The sequence below is a fragment of the Stomoxys calcitrans genome, chromosome 2 (genome assembly GCF_963082655.1).
Source record: "Stomoxys calcitrans chromosome 2, idStoCalc2.1, whole genome shotgun sequence".
Lineage (NCBI taxonomy): Eukaryota > Metazoa > Arthropoda > Insecta > Diptera > Muscidae > Stomoxys > Stomoxys calcitrans.
Window position 1 is genome coordinate 136,609,251 of NC_081553.1, and position 19,030 is coordinate 136,628,280.

The window sequence follows — 19,030 nt, forward strand, 5'->3', positions numbered from 1 at the left end:
GTGAGTGCAAGTAGGGGGCTGAGAGGAGTAATAAAGAATACGCCGTGGCGTATTATTTATTTGACAATTACCAGTTCATCTGCCCCGGGCACATTAGGTCGCTGGTCCACGTCTGGTATGGTCCGTGCTCTCAAGCGAAGCGGCCGATGCGAGTTTGGTGTCGTTGCAGCATCTGGAAAGAGAACCAAGAAGGAAGTTTGTTTAGTCAAAATGCAATTTTTTTTTTAAAATTATTTATTATTTTAAGATTTTCCTTTGGTTTGATATTTTTAATTTTTTTAGAGGAATTTTTGTTTTTATTTTTTTTTGTTTGAAGTTTAGAATTTTGAGGAATTTTTGCTTTTGAATCTCATTGTATTTTTATCTTTGGGAGCTTCGTAGTTTTTTTAGATTCTTGTTTTTTTTTGTCATTTAAAATTTTTCTGATTTAAATTAGCGGCTTGTTATTTTCACTTATTTGACCAAACGAAAATAGACTTCAATTTTGTTTATATTGTTTTTTTTTACATTTTTAACTTTGGTGTATGTATTTTCACTGAAATAATTCTTTTGTTTCACATTAATTTCATTCAAACATTTTAGCTTTGGTTCCGAAAATTTTCTTTGGTAGAGTTTTTTATTTTTATTTCGAAAATTTCTAATTTTCCATTTCCTTTAATTTTTTTTGTGTTTACACAATTTTTATAAATTTTCTTTTATTTTTTTTCCCGTTTTCCAAGTTGAGATTTTACCTTGATTTTACTTTAACTTTCTCACAACACTTTCACTTTGCGTTCATTGAACTTATAAATGATTCACAGCATTTCATTATCGTTCTGTTTCTTTCGATCTGTTTAAATCACAAGAAGAAGAGAGTGTTAACACCTGTTCTATGTTTGCATTACATTAGGCACATGACACACACACATTTTCCGCAATTGTTTTTGTTGGTTTCTCACACTTCACTTTTTGCGGAGTAATTTGTCTTGGCACTCAGTTTGGTTTTAGCACCCCCACCTCCATTCATGATTTGAGTGGTTTACAGATGATGGTAGGGATACCGTAAAGTAATACGCACTTAAAGTCACACACACTTGCACATCAAATTAAACCGTTTTTTTTTGGTTGAATTTTTTTTAGTTAGTTTTTTTGTAGGTTACGTTTTGCAAACCACATATGATTTGTACATAACCACTTAAATTTATTTTTCTGCCAGTTTTCACTGTTGGTTATTAAAAATTTAGGTTTTTACCTTTTTTTTCCTATTAATTCTTTGTCCGGCATTATTTACTGGCCGGTGCCTGTTATTTTGGTTTACTGCCGTTTGATTCCATTCACACACACACAGCACCGTATAACAATTTTTATCTTATAATTCACTTTTTCATGGGAATTCCTCCACGGCCGGCATATAATTTTCTATACATTACACTTTTGTTTATTTACATTTCATTTTTATTGCGTTTTGTTAGGCAAGTAGAGTTTTTTATTAAGTTTTTTTTGGCGTAGTTACTCGTCCATTCATTTCTATACACACACACACGCACACGCGTAAAGTTTACCGCACTTTTTTTGGTTTTTTTTGGACGCACCTTGTAATTTTTTATCCAAAGCATTTTTATATGCTTATTTTATTTTATTTTTTTTTTCGTTTTTATTTCACAATATTTAGTTTTACCACTTTTACTTACCTTTTAATTTAAATGCTTATTCAGCATATTTTTTCCGTCCGTCCGCTTTAGTGATATAATTAATTTGATCAAGGTATGTCTAAGGAAGGTATAACTGGTTAGTCGAGTACCGGATAGGTACTACTCGACTCAAGGTATACTTATAGCCCAAGGTACATTTATTGGAGAAGAATTACTTTTTCTTAAGGAGGCTACACCCACTGAGATAGGTTTGACTAATGCTACGTTCACACGTTATGTTATTATATACATGACAAAAATTTGTTTTTCCCTCCCATCCTATGACGGTGACGTCTAAAGGATGATTGGGTTTGTAGCGTGTCACCCTATGTCTGATTAGAGAAGAGCGACATCTGGGTTTGAACAGTCTGTTTTTTTTATGGCAGCTGGTGAATGCAACCCTGCGATACCAGCATATGTTACCTCCACATACAAAGGTAACTACTACAATGAAAATCGAGGAAACCATATGTTGTTTGTTTTTGCTATTTTGGAAAACAAAATTTTATGATGGTTCCTCGGTGGACATGATGGCTTGGGGGAACCATGATGGACAGTAAAGGGAAGATGACGAGTTCTTTTTGGATGGAGCCGTGCAAGCAGTAAGAGGTGGTGTACTCAAGAGTGTTGAAAGTGGTGTTACAAAAAGAGAGAAAACTTTAAAAAAAAGAAAAGGTTATGTTGTGTTCTACAAACCTTTGATTGTGAGCTTGACAAACAAAAGAAAAAAAAAAACAAATCAGAATATGTGATGCCAAAGGCATAAAGTTTTTTATTTAAAAGCAAATAAATGTTCCTTTGTTTTTGTGAAAGGAATAAAGACTAGCTTTTGTAGTAAAAAAGCTGAAGTTACTTTAGATCAACTTAAAGCTAAATAAACTTATTAGTGCTAATTAATGCTAAGGAAAAAAGATCCTGTGAAATATAAAAAGCTTTGAAAAAGAACGTTAATTTGAGCCACGAATAAAACATAGCAAAGACTAAACAGAACAACAAAAACTTTTTGTCAAATAATAAATACCCACCTCTACTGCAATTTTAACCATCGTCATCCACGGCAACGTCAATATTTCCATCCTCAACAACATCATCATCTCATCAGCATCTCCAGCTTCATCATTGGTTCCACCGCCGCCATCTGCTCCAGTGTCCCCGAGGGAATTTTGCACCAGCAGCCCGTAGGTGCCAAGGTAGGCCGATGTATGCTCCTTTTTATATGTTCAATACTTAGAACGATACACAGAGAAACTTAGCTTGACACACATCCTGGAATAAAAATATAAGAAATAAAAAAAAAGGAAAACAGAATAACTTAGGCAGCAAACAGGGTAGACATTGGGTTTCATATCTGCAGTCCGGTGATTGAACGGACGATACAACCTAGGAAGTAGGGTGAGCTCATTCTAGGGCACTAGGAATACACTTTAAATAAAAGACCCTTTGGTCGTTTAATGTTGTCCCTGCAGGTTGGCTAAAAGAAAAAAAAAGAAAAACAAGAAATTATATATTTTTATTGAGGGTAAGACATTACACGAACTACCTATACATACTTACCAAGAACATAAAAAGGGAGATCCAGGGCACCTCCGCTACCAAATTGTCTTGCTATCCAGGGGAGCCGTCGTCGAAGCATTCCAGTCCGGCGATCTGACAGACGCAACAAAGGCACTTTTCTGAAAAGAAAAAAAAACAGTTATATATATATATTGTAATTTTTTTATTTTTTTTTTAAGTCCTTTTGGATTGATTTTAGAAGTTTGATTTGTTTTAATCTTTATCTAATTAATTGAATTTCTTACTTTGCATTGCCTTAAAATTGCGTTTTTTTTTTGTTTTTGTAAATTGCAGTAATTATAAAGCTTTCTTTAACATTTAAATATTTTGATCAATGTTAATTTAACGTATAGAATCAAAATCAGAGGATGTAACCTCTAAATAAAGCCCATACATACCTTTTATAACGTAGAAATGAAATTCCACTTGGCTTAGTATTCTCATTTCGCTATGGAAGAGTAGATCATTAAGGTAAGGAAGGGGTAGTGCACCATGCTGTAGAGGGGGAACGGGGAGACGATTCTGGGGTATCCAAAACTGTTGGACAACGGATACCATGGTTGGGGTGGGCCGTCCAGGGCACTGTAGGATGTCTCAGTGCCCCCTGAAGAGCGAATCCATAGCGGTAAGTGCGAGTAAGAAGGCGAATAACGTGCCTGCCGTAAAGTAAGTATGACCCTGTGTTGTTATCCCATCCAGAGCTGGTTTCAATTTAGTTTTTTTGTCAGCTGTCTCTGGACATGGTGTGTTGGCAAGAACCGCGCCCCAGACTGAGCCACAGCCGGAGCTCTAACGCCAACAGCCAGCGCCCGCCAGCACACTATGTCCCCTTTCTCCGCTGAGACAGTTCGGACCCTCCGGGGTCCACGACATCTTACAGCATTACTGCAGCATTTTCGAAAACTTCTGGAAGATTTGGCTTCATTTTACGAAAACTTTACAGATATTGACGAATTGTGCCATGTGGTTCAACCAACTTTGCCAACCACAAAGGAAAATTGGCGTTTATTCGTACTTAAAGAACGTATCTTTTTGAAATTACAATTTTCTGATCCTTTCGCTCCTTTAAGTTCAATGACCGTCCATATAATTGGGCCAACTACAGAAGTAGCAAATTTGCGACGTATTTATAGTGAGGGATTGTGTGACTGGGATAGCGAACTTGATGTTCACAAAAATCTTCTGCGAATTTTTGATTTATGCTTCTTCCCCATGCCTCCTCCTGATGGATCAGAAGCCTCGTTGCAATTTTGTAACATTTGTTACACTTACAAATTAGACACAGGCGAAATACCTATAATTTCCTGTGATAATTCCAACTGCAGTTTGATATTTCATGCTGAATGTTTAAAAGAATGGTTCAGCACTTTAGCTGACGGTAAAACGTTCCTTGATGTTGCATTTGGGGCTTGCCCATTCTGTAAATCGGTAGGTACTTTGAAAACCCCAATTAGTCTGTTTTTTTTAATGTATGTGAGTATTTATCGTTACAGAAACTTTCTACATCATTTCAAGAATTGTTGCAACTGAAATAGCTGTTGGGATTTGGTAATATGCAAATATTAAACTTTTTATTAAGTATATGATTTTAATTACATGTAGATAACTATTGTTATTTATTTGATTAACATGTGCGAATTAACGTGTATTTGTGTATCCGAAACCGAATGGAATCCAAATATGTAAAATATATCTCAATTTTGTATAAGCCAAGAAGTACACCTGTTAAAAGTATACGTTAGCCCTTGTCAACAATTTTAGAAGTTTATTTGCGTGGTAATCTCAAGTTATTTTCAAGGGCAACCGAAAAGTTAAAGTGAATATAAAAATAAGTCAATGAATACCAATTTGAGGCTCCATGAAGTATGGCCCATCAATTCGACATCTCTAGTGCTGAAATACCATTTGTTTAAATTGTGAGAAACCGCATTGTCGTTATTCGCAATTCATATACAGTTTTCTTAATCACCATAATTTCGCCCGGCACGGGATAACTAAGCACCACACAAGCTGGAACTTTGAGCTCCGATCTTTGTGGTGTTCATAGTTATCACTAGAAGCTTAGCTGCGAGCTTCCGGGCGCGTCTACAGGTTGCAGATAGGGGAAAGATCCATAGGGAGTATCTGCAATTGCAGTCGCAGACAATCAGCAGTATGGAGCGGAGTCTCAGCGAGAGGCCGAGTTGCGCCGGCTCTTGCATAAATACTGAGTGCCTATGATGCTCGATATGACTAGGCGACTTGTTGGCGCCTTTAAATAACCAATGGGCCTGATGTTCCCGCGGCGATCAGTCCTTTTGACCGGAACGAGATTGCTTACCTGTAGGAGCTAGATACGGATCGCCACCTCCACATATAAACATTTGGATACACCTCCACATATAGACATAGTAAATTTTCGACATTTTAAAAAAATTTTGTTGTCGATTAAGAATTTTTTTTTAAATTTTTGGTCATAAAGTCGATTTTATTATTTAATACTGTGTATTTCTATTGCCAAACTTTCGTTTGGAAATAAGTTACAAAATATCAAGAATACGACGCACTCGCAAATCCACTGTCAGAAAATAGATTGTTGTTTACGACATAGATTTAAACGATCAAGTTCCACGTATTTCTATTACCAAACTTTCGTGTGCAAATAATTTAAAAAATATCAAGAATACAACGCACTCGCAAATCCACCGTCAGAAAATAGATTGTTGTATACGACATGATTAAAAACGACTACGTTCCACGATATAAATGGGATGTACATTTGTTAGTCCAGCTTTAAACCATCGGTTTAAATTTCTATTCCGAGAATGACAATTTTGTAAACATATTGTAGTAAATGAAAAAAACAAAAAGGTAAACTCAATACTTAACAAACAAGCGAATTTACAAATTAAACTGCGAACTTTGATTAAAAATAAAAATTTTCATTTTTAACAACCATAATAGCATTTTGAAAGAAATGGTATTATGCATTTTTGTCAATCCCATGGCAGCTGGTTGTTCTACCGGGTTGACCCGATGGTGTCCTTCATCGGCAAGGACTGCCGCCACAGTGTACAACAACTGCTACAATAACATTCACATAAATTTTAGATTAAAATCAATGCATTCGAATGACAGGGCTATCGTTTTTATTATTATACTAGCTGACCCGGACCCGCTCCGCTGCGCCTTCTTTTACTTTATATGGAACAAAAGTTTCTTCAGAATATTTATTTTCGAAGATTTTTTAGTGAAATGCCATGCTAACGGGACTAAGAGTTTAAAAATATAAGTGCCTTTATCTGAATCCCATATGATCTTTATTGGTCTACGAATTTAAGTTTGGATGTAAGGTGTACTCCATTCTTAAAATACTTCATTTCAGCCCGATATTCTCATGATTTCTGATTTAGTGGTGTTTTTGGGGGAAAGGTGGACCCCCAGATACTTGGCCCTGAAAAAATATCACATCGCGCTCTTCTCTTACATGTCATTTATTTAAACCCCATATTGCCATTGGCTTAAGAGAAGTTTACAGGATGAGGCGTCTCCCAAACACATGGCCCCAAAATAGGTTATCAAATTCGTTTTCTAATCTCAAATACCTTTCATTTGAGCCACATATTGGCATGGTCGAAATTTTTTTTTCCTTTGGGGGTGTTTTGGGAAAGAGGGGATGCCTAAATACATGGTCCTACATTTGGATATCAAATTCGTACTTTACTCCCAAATACCTTCATTTGAGTCCCATATTGCGATGGTCAGTAAAAAATTGCTGTTTTTGGGGTATTTTGGGAAAGGGGTAGACCCCCTGTAAATTGGTCTCGAAAAAGGGTATTTATTCTTGCTCAACCCGCCAATTACTTTCATTTAAGCTCCACATTGACATGGTCGGTAAATATGCCCGATTTAGGGGTGTTTAGGGGATTGGGGTGGTCCCCCAAACACTAAGCCCGGAAAATATACCTTTAATTTGAGCCCCATATTTCCATAGTCGGCAAACATGACCGGCTTGGGGGTGTTTTGTGGGATGGGCGGCCATTCGGTGAGTTGGCCTTGAAAATATATATCGGATTCGTGTTCCACTTTAAAAACCCTCTTATTTGAGCCTCATATTGCAATAGTCAGCAAATATTTACTATTTGGGTAATGTTGTGGTGGTGGGGTGGCGCCATAGATACTTTTCCCGAATATTGATATCAGATTCGTGCTTTACACCCAAAGACCTTTCATTTGAGCCCCATATTGCTATGGTCGTAAATTTATCACCTTTGGGCGATGTTTTGGTGAAAGGCGGCCCCCAAAACACTTGGTCCCATATTTGGATATCAGATTCGTATTCTATTAGGTTGCCCAAAAAGTAATTGCGGATTTTTTAAAAGAAAGTAAATGCATTTTTAATAAAACTTGGAATGAACTTTAATCAAATATACCTTTTTTACACTTTTTTTCTAAAGCAAGCTAAATAACAGCTGATAACCGACAGAAGAAAGAATGCAATTACAGAGTCACAAGCTGTGAAAAAATTTGTCAACGCCGACTATATGAAAAATCCGCAATTACTTTTTGGGTAACCCAATACATTCAAATACCTTTTACTTAACCCCCATATTCCCATGGTCAGTAAATAACTCTAGTTTGGGGGGTTGTTTTGGGGAAGTGGTGGACCCCCACAAACGTGGTCCCATATTTGGATATCAGATTTGTATTCTACTCGCAAATACCTTTCATTTGAGTCCCATATTGCCATGGTCGGTAAATATGTCCGATTTAGGGGGGTTTTGGGGCTTGGGGTGGTTCCCCTAACACTTGGTCCGACATTCGGATATCAGATACGTTTTCTTATCCTAAATACCTTTCATTTGGCCTAAATATATGTTTGGTAGGTTTTAGGGTGGGCGTCCTATCCGAAATTTGGATACCAAATTTTTATTTTTAGGATACTATACAAGAGCACACAAAATTTCACAAAAATTTAAATCGCGCCACCCATCTCCGAGATCTGGCGTTTCTGAAAATTGGGGTAAGAGGGAGGGTCCGCCCCATCCATCTGTGAAAACTTCAAGAAAATAGGTGAAGCCGTTTTGGAGTCTATAATGAACACACAAACATACAAACAAACAAATTGAAGATGAATTTGAAGTGGCATCTAATAAGCTATGGCCTCACAACGATGTGTATTTCCTCATAGACGTAAAGTATATTTGTAAGTATTGACAAAGGACAATAAAAAATAAATTTTTTATTTAAAATTTTACTTATACATCCTAATCCCAATATACAAAAACTATTCCTGTTAGTTCTGGGTTCCACTTTTCCCCTAAAATTAACAGCTTTTTATCATGTTAATAAAGTTTCAAAATTTTCCAAATTTTCATTCTGAGATTTCTTAGATAAAACAAAAAAAAGGATAAAACTGAATTAATTTAAACTTTTTGTTTGCGTGATAGTGACAAATTGATTTAAGGGGAAACTGAAAGTGAATCACAGAACACACCAGATTAAGAAATGCTTCCCATTTTGCAGTTTCTCCAATTTAGATGAATTATGTGTGACATTGAAATCAATTATTGTAACTAGCAATGCATAGCGAAGCATTAGTACCGCCAAATCCAAATGAATTTTTTAACGCAACACGTCTTTTGTGTTCATCCTGGGACCAAGTTTCTGGTTTTGTAACAATTTGTACCTCTACACTATCGTCGATATCTTCTACGTTTATAGATGGTGGAAGTTGATTTTCGTAACAGCCTTGTATCAAAAACACAGCTTCTAAATTTCCCGAAGATCCCAGCAAATGCCCATGTGCACCTTTTGTTGAGGAAACACGTACGTTTAAAGCATGCTCGCCAAAAACTCTTTGTATGGCTCTAGCTTCAATTCGATCACCAGTTGGTGTGGACGTTGCATGGGCATTGACATATGTTATATCGTTTGGTTGTACTTGAGCATCCATTATAGCCCGCTGCATAGCCAAAGTAGCTCCTGCACCATCTTCGCTTGGCGATGTTATGTGATAAGCGTCACCAGACAAACCATAGCCTAAAATCTCCGCTAATATTGGTGCGTTTCGTTCGAGAGCATGCTCTAACTCCTCCAATACTAATATAGCAGCACCTTCGCCCATTACGAAGCCATCCCGTTTTTTGTCGAATGGTCTGGAAGCTTTCGCAGGTGCTTCATTGAAGTTCGTACTCAATGCCCGCAGTCTACAGAAACCTGCTATTGATAGGGGATCAATGCAGGACTCACCACTGCCTGCTATCATAACATCGGCATCACCATTTCGAATGAATCTCATGGCGTCTCCAATTGCGTGAGCACCGGTGGCACATGCTGTAGAAACAGAATGATTCGGTCCTCTTAAGCCATACCTCATACTGATATGACCACAAGCCATGTTTGGCAGAAGTCGTGGTACAAAGAAGGGACTGACACGATTGTACCCGCGCTGCAATTGTTGCCAAGCACCGTAAACTTCACTCAAATCAAACATTCCCATGCCCACACAAACACCAATACGTTCTAACTTTTGATTATCTAAAACTTTGATATTTAATTTGGCACATGTTAATGCTTCCTCGGTTGCTAATATCGACAGTTGTGTCGCGGGACTCATAAGCTTCAAATCACTTTTCGATAAAAAAGCTTGTAGGGGCAATTCATCCTTTTGAATTTGCGCTGCAACCTGGCATGGCAGCCCTTTAAATTCGTCTCCCAATCTCGAGATGGCCGATTCACATTTTAACAATTTTTGCCACGAATCCTGTAAGTTGTTGCCCAAAGGCGATACGGCCCCAGTTCCTGTTACTACAACTCTTTTCTTTGTACCATAGAGCAATTGAGTTGTCGATAGCCTCCGTATACTACGACAATATTGAATTTGTTTTGTTAGTTTTATTACGAAATACATTTTAACTAAATGAAATTCGAACCGGCGATGTAAATATGAAACAGCTGTGCATGGTTGAACTAACAAGGTTGTCTCAATTGCCCAGCTGATGGAATTGTCCAACTCCAGAGTTGTTTCCAAATCCCACTAGAACGTCAAATGCTTGGTTTTGAATTTTAAAATTTCAAATTTTGTTTCTTTTTTTCACATTTTATTGTTTTAAGTTATAATTTCCACATTTTTAATCACAAATCTTTTGATATTGTGGCTGCTGCACATGACAATGTAAATAAAATCTAGAATTTCAATTAGGAAGTATCCAGAAATTTGATAGCCTTGTGGGAATTTGCCATGACATAATTACCAGGTAGTGAACCGTAAAGATCTTGGAATTTGCGACACCATTACCTTAGGGTTGTGCAGTTGATTTTGTTGTTGTTGGGCAAGTGAGCCAACATTGTTAATTCAACCATGCTGCCAAGGAGGATTTAGAAAGGTAGTCTCATGCGAACAGGAGTTAACCAGGCCAGGTTTGACAGTATTAAGATGACAGATTTTTGTTTGCATTCTCTTCGTTGTTATCTTCTACCTCGCATATTCTCTGGTCATGTACGCACACGTATACACACACGAACACAAATTTGTTTATGTGTGTTGACAAAACGTCGATCAGCTTGATGGCGAGATGGCGGATTGCACCTTATGATTTGAGGTTGTTATACAAATGAGACTGCCTTTAATTGCTGCTGCTTGAAACTGCTGTTTCACACAACTGCTTACTTGCGGTATGATGATTACATTTTGCAATTTTTCCATTAAATAAAAATAGTCCGGAGCAACAGCAAGAGCGTTGCCGTTGTCTAGCGTTCGAAGCCATCAATAAAATTTCCAACAGATGCTCAGAATCAGGTGCTAATGGAAGTAATTGTCGCAGAAAAAATCTTTCATTACACATGCATTGGGAAAAAGTGCAGCTAATAGGCAGGGTTGTTGAGCGTGGTTAATGCGATAATTGTATCATAGAGGTGTTTTCGCAATTAATTCGATTCAAATAGAACATACCAACGCACGGCCCTTGAAGCCATCACACCTAATATTCAAAATTTAATGATCTTCGCCCGTAAAGGCAAAAAACTTGAAAATAAAAAGAATTGGCAGAGCCCGGCCGGGATACGAACCTGGGCGCACGGATCAGCAGCGAGAGCCGTTACCGTTGTCTAGCGTTCGAAGCCATCAATACAACTTCCAACAGATGCACAAAATCATGTGTACCACGAAAGTAGTGTAATTGCCACAGAAAGAAAGTTTGTCATTACACAAACACATGCATTGGAAATGAGTACAGCTAATAAACTGGGTTATCGAGAGTGGTTAGTGTGGTAATTGTATCAATTGTTTCAATTAATACGATTCAAATACAACATACCATCGCACGGCCCTTGAAGCCTGGCGTTCAGCGTCATAGGCGGACATTCTAACCTCTGCGCTACGGTGGCCTCCATGGCTCTTACTCTTCAGGAAATTTTTACTGGAAAAGTACGCGAACAGATCTATTATTAAGTTTTTTATTCGATTTTCCCCAAGATATATTCATTTACAGGAAGTGGCAGTTGCCCAACAACAAAATTTTGAGTGCACTATCTGTCATAATCAGTGATTAGTGCACCTCTGATTATGTGTTTATTATTTGTTCGCTCCATTTTTCATTGTTTGTGTGTTATGATTCTTAACTATACAATACAATACAATACACACCCCTTAAACATAAGGTGCAAGCCGCCATCTTGCCATCAAGCTGATCGACGTTTTGCCAACACACATAAAGAAATTTGTGTGCATGTTTTTTACGTGTGCGTACATGGGCTGAGAATATGCGAGAAAGAAGATAACAACAAAGAGGATTCAAACAAAAATCTGTCATTTTAATACCGTCAAAGCTGGCCGGTTGCTAACAGCTCTTCGCGTGAGTGTTAGTGGTTTTAGAAAAAAACTTTGTTTTACAACTTATATAATTTTTTTAAGATTTTAGAAAAGTGATATTTTAATGTAATCTCTGTTTAGATTACATTAAGATTTTCTGTAAAATTAAAGCAATAATAAAAAATTGCACTATGCTGTTCGCATGACCTCTCCCTATTAGTACATCCTGTGAAACACCGTACTTATCATCGATGTTGATAGTTATAGGTTAGATTACGTTTAAGTGGTAGTCTGCAACCGGACTCACAAGACGTTTTCGTCCATTGTGATACCATAGGAACTAAAGGAGGAAGTTGCCTTCCACTTCCTACCGTTAATCGGTAAAAAAAGCTCAAGATCTTGCGAATGCTCACATCAGCAAATTCAGTTCTCAACGAAATGAGAACCTAAAATAAAACTTCTGTTGCTTGCCAGTGCGTTTCTTATCGTCATCGCAGAAGTTGTTACTTGTGTCCTTCAATCCACTAGCATGTTTTCAGACAACCAATCACAACAAATTGATAGACCTCTTCTTTGTTGCATTCAAAACTGGCACTTTCCGCAATCTGTCATTCATTGGCCTTCGAGCCAATATATGCTGCCAAAGGCATACTCGCAGATCCCCTGGACTGTGCAAGGTAGTTCCTAGTCTCGCAAGCTATTTTGCTCTACAATACTCCGGGATATCCCTCTAGCCCGGCACCCAGTACAGGTGCATTTTGAACAGTTCAGCAATCTCGTGGCGCCAATCGAGGGCGGTCTCAAGTCTCACAAAATTTTTTCGATCTTGTCATGATGAGTTTCCTTGCGCATCCAGGGGCGGATAAGAAAGCATTGGATCACTCTTAATCAGCACACTAGACACTTGCGGTTTAAATAATTCCTCCTTAGATTCTTGATTAGCTGCTGCTGTCGTTTCGTCCTTCCCCGCTTACGCACACCTTAAACCCAATTTAGCTGGGTGACCCAAACATACAGGGCTTGTCCCGTCCCGTCTCTTCGCCTCCTGTTCGATGGTGGCAACGGAATTTCCAGTCTCCTGCAATCCGCTAAACTTTAGAGAATACATCAGAGGTAACTGCAAAAACTTTGTCAACATTATTTAATCAGTGTGCGGCGTTTCGTGGGGGATCAGACCCACAAAACTTTCTGAAAATATACATGGCAGCTATCAGGCCGAAAATCGTGTATATGTCACACTTATTTGCCGATTGTGCAGCAGATAAAATTATACAATTACAACGCATTCAATACATATGTGTACGAATTAGCTTAAACGCCATCTGGTCGACACATGTGTTAAGCCTGGAGCAATCAGCCAACATAATACCTTTACCACAACACATGTAATACTCACGCGACAGGTTTATAAACAAACTATGCTCATACCCTCAACATTCTATATGGACGATAATTCGACAATACTGTCACTCACAACTCCCAAATATTCTTGCCTGGATGTTAAAAGCCCAACAAGTAGCTAAACAACATATTATCAAGTTCGAAACACACCCCAGATTTTTACACCCACTTAAGTGTACGTATGTACTTTCTCTGCCAGCAAGTGTCACAGCTCGTAAGATGTATAATAAGGCTAATATACATACCTACATTTATGACATCAAAGCCATCATCGGTCAAATGCGTATTTCAGGGAAATCGGTGCATTTCCTGCGCGTTCAGAGCCACAGTGGCAGATCAAGTAGCTGCGAACAATCGGGATAATCCGGCCTCTGCCTCATACCATAAGGATTTAGGCCATTGTAATAAGCAACTAGCCATTAATGAATAGCAAATAAAATGGAACCACTTGTTAGTGTTGGCCCGTGGTGAAAAGATGTTTCGCTCACTTGAAACGCCATTACTACTAACCGCCTCTGGTATGGGCATAATCGAATGTGGTCACATTTTCACAGATTGAACCTCTCAACAACCAACTTTGCGAAAGTGGCGAAATTCATTCTATACAACATGTTGTTTTTATATGCAGGATTATAAATGTATGGAACAGATCAACCTTTGTTTGAACGCTTTTTGACCTTGGAATACGCAGTTACAACATGGAAGACGAACTTCGCTCAAGAAACATTGACGTATACAAGGAATTTTACAAGTTCTTGGTGCTAGAAAAAATTACTACAGTCGGAACTCGATTATCCGGAATAGATAAGGTATTTTTGATTTTTTTTTTTTTTTCATTGCTTCGATTACTACCTCCATTATCCGGGAGTATAAGCACACTTTACTATTATATTTGATTAAGCAAACAAAATTAAAATTAATCGAAGATGGGAATTCGTTCGTTCTCATTTGTTTGTGAGAGGCCACCGTAGCACAGAAGTTAGCATGTCCGCCTTTACGCTGAACGCCTGGTTTCGAATCCTGTGAAATTTCGAAATTTTTTCAGCGCTGGTTAACTCCTCCTAATGATGGCGATATTTGTGAGGTACTGTAACATCTCGCGCTACGTCAAGCCGTTCGGACTCGTCTATAAAAAGGAGGCCCCTTATCACTGAGCTTAAACTTGAATCGGACAGCACTCAGTGGTATATGAGAAATTTGCCCCTGGTCCTTAATGGAATGTTCATGGGCAAATTTGCATTTGCTTTTCTTTGTGCAGAATGTGACTCTGTTTGTGGGTATTAAAACCTTAAACGCAGAAGAATCAAAAGCGAACTAAGGACAGGGAAAAACAGCTCAGGTGTAATAATGCTCCCAATTTTGCTGTTTTGTCCGATGATACGACTAATACCACAGATAAGACTCAGAATGAAACTGATGGCGATGATATTATTTGCTAAAAAATATCTTTTTTGTGATTTCTTGATGAACTCTGGCTGCTCTGGCATTTCAGAAAAATATGTTTAAAAACTGAATATAGTACCGGCCTTAATGCGTTGAAACTCCATATAAAAAAAAAAACAAACGGAAAATTTTGCTGAAATGTGTTCGTTTCGTCATAACTTATTTTTCCATCTAGCGAAAATTTATTTTTCGGGATGCCCATTGAGAGCACAACCACAGACGCTGTGCAACAAGTCATTTTCTTACGCAAAATAAACGCGATCGTCACATTTCTAATTGTAACTGGGTGTTTGTTAGTTTAGTGATGTTGCTCACATGTATTTACTCTGGTTGGAAAAAATAAAGTGTAAATATACTCGAAAGAAAAATAAATATTTATTTCATAACATGCAACTTAATCAATCTTTACGAAAAAATAAGGTTTGTGAAAAAATGTGTTGCGCTTTTGGTCTTGCAATCACAACAACAATATTTGGATAAAAGTGGAATATGCTGACAAAGGCTTTTGGAAATTTGTTCTTATTTAACTTATTATATAACAGTGAAAATACTACAAAATCTAATTATTTTTACAAATAAATTCTGCATTTGTCTCTTTTTAAATTGTTTTGTGTTTCATAATATATTAATTACGAAGGGGTGGGTTTTGGTTGAAATTACAAAAACATACATAAATTTCAATACGACCCACACACTCACATTTGTGTGTGTACACATGCTCGTAAATAGCTGATAAATTGTTTGATGTCACATTATTTTGGCCAAAGAATGGCAACATTTTGGCCAAAAACGATTTTCGGAAATTTTTCCGTGAAAAAGAACGTAGTACCAGCCTTTAGGGAATATAATGGCACGCGTCTAACAATCTCATTCACTAACAGCTTCACACAGGGAACTTAGGTCCATTGTGCGGCCCCGAAAAAGATTTAAAAAGCGCAGAAGTACACTGATAAAATTTACCTCAGTACAATACTAGGCAGAATGAAGAAGATTGGGAGTCAACATGCATGAAAAAATAGTCAGGCGGTCCGGAGAAGTTCTCTCCAATATGCTATTTATAGCTATAGCATTCAAGAATGGTGAATGGACTATTGCATGAAGATGATTTAGACTGGAAAATACGTGTTTGTGTAATCGTAAACCTGCACCCACTCCCGCCATTTCAGGGCACTCCCACAATAGGTGCTCAACCGTCTATGACTCCTCTTCATCCCCACAAATCGAGTTTAAGTCCGCCATGTGTCCAGCGCAAGGTCAAAGTCCATGTGTCCAGCGCAAGGTCAAAGTCCGCTATGGCTTTTCAGTGGTGTGAGCATCAACCCCATTACATCTAGGAGAGGTCCCCTGAACATACCAATTTACCTAGTAGTGGTTAACGTCAAGCCCTTTGGCCAATTTTGACAGCATTCTGTATGCACCTCGATGCCAACAAACTTAAACCGTCCTTTCCAAATGACCTGAAAATCCCACAGATATCCGAGAGTCAAAAAAGGGTACACAACCCTTCCTTGTGGTGATTGTGCTCTAAACACAATCTAATGAAACCTATTTAAACCTGCCATCTTGGTGGTTTTGTGGGTAAAGCCTCTGGAGCTATTTGGAATTTTGAACATTTTTAAATTTAAAACGATGCGGCCACCTATTAAATACGCCTTGACCGAGAGTTTAAAACTATCTTTTAAGAAATGTACCATTCTAAGTGAATGTCAGACAGAGGAAGAAGAATACCTTTAGGGTGATTGTGTCAGAGTAACACAGCTGACTTCGTTGATTGTGTAAATCATAGTGAATTTAAATATAATATCATTAGTTATTAATAACAAAACCGATAATTATGCTTAGCGCAGTACGGCAATTAGCGAAACACCAATCTGCTCGTAGATATTTACACAGCACTAAACCAAATAATGGTTACATTGTATTGTAAGTTGAACTTATACCGGCATGAGGTTGAGGTAACCAAAAAAATTATTTTTTGTTTTGCAGAGTACCAGAGATAGGAGAGGAATGCCAAGCGGGCGACGTTATCGTAAAGCCTGATGGCTTACCAGCCTTTAATGACATAACAATTGAAAATTGTCTAGGTGCTATTGGAAGTCAGGCTGGTGCAGTAGAGAAACTAGTAAAACGCGTAGAGAGCGAATTGCACGAGCTGAAGGAACATGAGAAGGTGGATGTTAGTCGGATATTCAAGGAATTTGATGAGGTCACAGGGCCTCTGGACACTACTTGGGGTATTGCGAAAGCTCTGTATTTGGGAAATAGTACGCTGATCCCAACAAAATCGTACATGAACATACATGAAAGAGCGAGAAATGCAAGGGCATCTAGGTTCTGCAATAAAACATTATTCGAAGCCTTGCAAAGGCACACGACGGATGATTTGAAGAATACCCAAGAGAAAAGGCTGCATCAAAAGTACTTGTTAGAAGGACAGCTTAACGGGTTGAACTTGAAAAATGACACTCGCAATGGCCTTAAGGAAATACTAATGCAATTGGGTAAAGAGAGAGCTACTTTTAAAAACAAAGTAAACGTTTCAATGCATAGTTTCGCTCACGTGGTCAGTGACTATCAACTTGTTCGGGACTTTCCTTCAACTCTGCTTGAAGCAACAGTAATTGACTCAAATGCGCCCATGACACAAGGGCCATGGAAATTTACTCTACAACCTCAAATTGTTGAAGGGTTTCTCAAGTATTGTCCAGATCGCACACAGCGTTGGAATATATGGCAAGCGAATACGCGAAAAGCGTCAAATTACGTAGAGCAGAGTTTGGAAAATAGTACTCACTTGGAGAAAATTCGAGCTTTGCGTAGAAGGCAAGCAAACGTATTGGGATATCCTAATTTTGCAACGATGTCCATGCAAACAAAGATGGTCAAAGAAATACCTCAGCTCAAACAAGTATTTTCAAAATTGTTACAGTTTGCAGGACCTGCACAATATTTGGAAATAGAAAAATTACAACAATTTGCTGGCAAGAGTGGGTTTGAACAAAAATTAGATTTGTATGACGTTACATACTGGCAAAGAAAATACCTAATTTCCGAGCATAGACTAGATGAGGAAGCACTCCGCTTGTTTTTCCCTCTTCCTAGGGTATTTTCGGGTTTGTTCGCACTTAGTGAAAAGTTGTTTAATATAAAAATTGTTGAAAGGAATGAAGCTCAGGTATGGCAACCATCTGTCAAATACTTTGATGTTTATGACTGTGACAATCCAAATAACAGCCAACCTGTTGGAGGCTTTTACGTTGACTGCTACTCCAAAGAGAATAAATTCGGAAGGAATAACGGTTGGATGGTTAGTGTACGAAATCGCAACGATTCAGCAAACCTTTCGCCATTATGTGCTTTAATATTCAATTTCAACGCCCCACTTGACAACAAGCCATATTTGCTAAATATTGACGACTTGAAAATGGTATTCAAGACATTTGGATCAGCAATGCAACACCTTTTAACGAAATCTTCATTCACCGACTTGGCTGGCTTATCCGGAGTGGAATGGGACGCTTCGCAGGTGGCTGGATATGTAATGTGTAACTTTTTGGACGACCCTACTATATTGAAAACCATATCCGGTCACATAGAAACTGATGAAACAATACCCGATGACTTGGCTAAGAATATTCGATTACTCAAGACACATTTGGGTGGCTATAATTTATGTCAAGAACTTTATTTGTCCGACTTAGACATAGAACTTCATCAGTCAGAAAGTTTTTGGCCGGAAATTGTTAGAAAATTATGGCCCGTTTATAGATGTATGCCTTTGGATAAAAAAGATTCGCATCCCTGCTCCTTGACGGAAATATTCTCTGGCGATTGGGGAGCTGCATATTTTAGTCATCTCTATTCCAAAATGATAGCCGCAGATATTTCTGATGCATTTTTAGAAAGCCCCCAGGACATGTCACTAGTGGGCAAAAGATTTAAAGATACGTTCCTTTCATCAGGCAGCACCATGCCAACTGCTGAAGTTTTTCGACACTTCCGCGGACGTGATCCCTCCGTGGAAGCTTTATTAAGATCTTTAGATATTTACCACGAGTCACAAACAACGGGTGAATTGTAAGATTATTATTGTACGTTGTTTTAATATTCAGCTAAGTTTTTAGTTTTGTTGCTATATAACTATTATATTTAAATAAACCATTAAAGAATA

General features: G+C 38.0%; 3 protein-coding genes and 1 long non-coding RNA gene across 4 annotated transcripts; 2 read left to right on the plus strand and 2 right to left on the minus strand.

The window, feature by feature from the left end:
* Positions 1–2,503: 2,503 nt before the first annotated feature.
* LOC131995389 (uncharacterized) lies at positions 2,504–4,090 on the minus strand. The gene is made up of 3 exons (XR_009397453.1): positions 3,623–4,090; positions 3,225–3,343; positions 2,504–3,141 (listed from the first exon to the last, which is right to left on the minus strand). It is a non-coding gene; the product is annotated as an uncharacterized LOC131995389 (long non-coding RNA).
* Positions 4,091–4,097: 7 nt separating this feature from the next.
* LOC131994759 (E3 ubiquitin-protein ligase FANCL-like) lies at positions 4,098–4,979 on the plus strand (the record flags this gene model as incomplete). Its single annotated transcript, XM_059361636.1, has 2 exons — positions 4,098–4,652; positions 4,718–4,979. Coding segments are annotated over 2 exons (597 nt in total), but the record flags the coding sequence as incomplete, so codon positions are not given.
* A 3,423-nt stretch (positions 4,980–8,402) lies between these two features.
* LOC106090857 (3-oxoacyl-[acyl-carrier-protein] synthase, mitochondrial) lies at positions 8,403–10,747 on the minus strand. The gene has a single exon (XM_013257191.2). It carries the CDS (start codon positions 10,114–10,116, stop codon positions 8,767–8,769), a length of 1,350 nt encoding a protein of 449 aa, XP_013112645.1. The 5' UTR covers positions 10,117–10,747; the 3' UTR covers positions 8,403–8,766.
* Positions 10,748–16,586: 5,839 nt separating this feature from the next.
* LOC106090866 (uncharacterized) lies at positions 16,587–19,030 on the plus strand. The gene is made up of 2 exons (XM_013257204.2): positions 16,587–16,782; positions 16,846–19,030. The coding sequence occupies exons 1-2, from the start codon at positions 16,694–16,696 to the stop codon at positions 18,938–18,940; spliced, it is 2,184 nt and encodes a 727-aa protein (XP_013112658.1). The 5' UTR covers positions 16,587–16,693; the 3' UTR covers positions 18,941–19,030.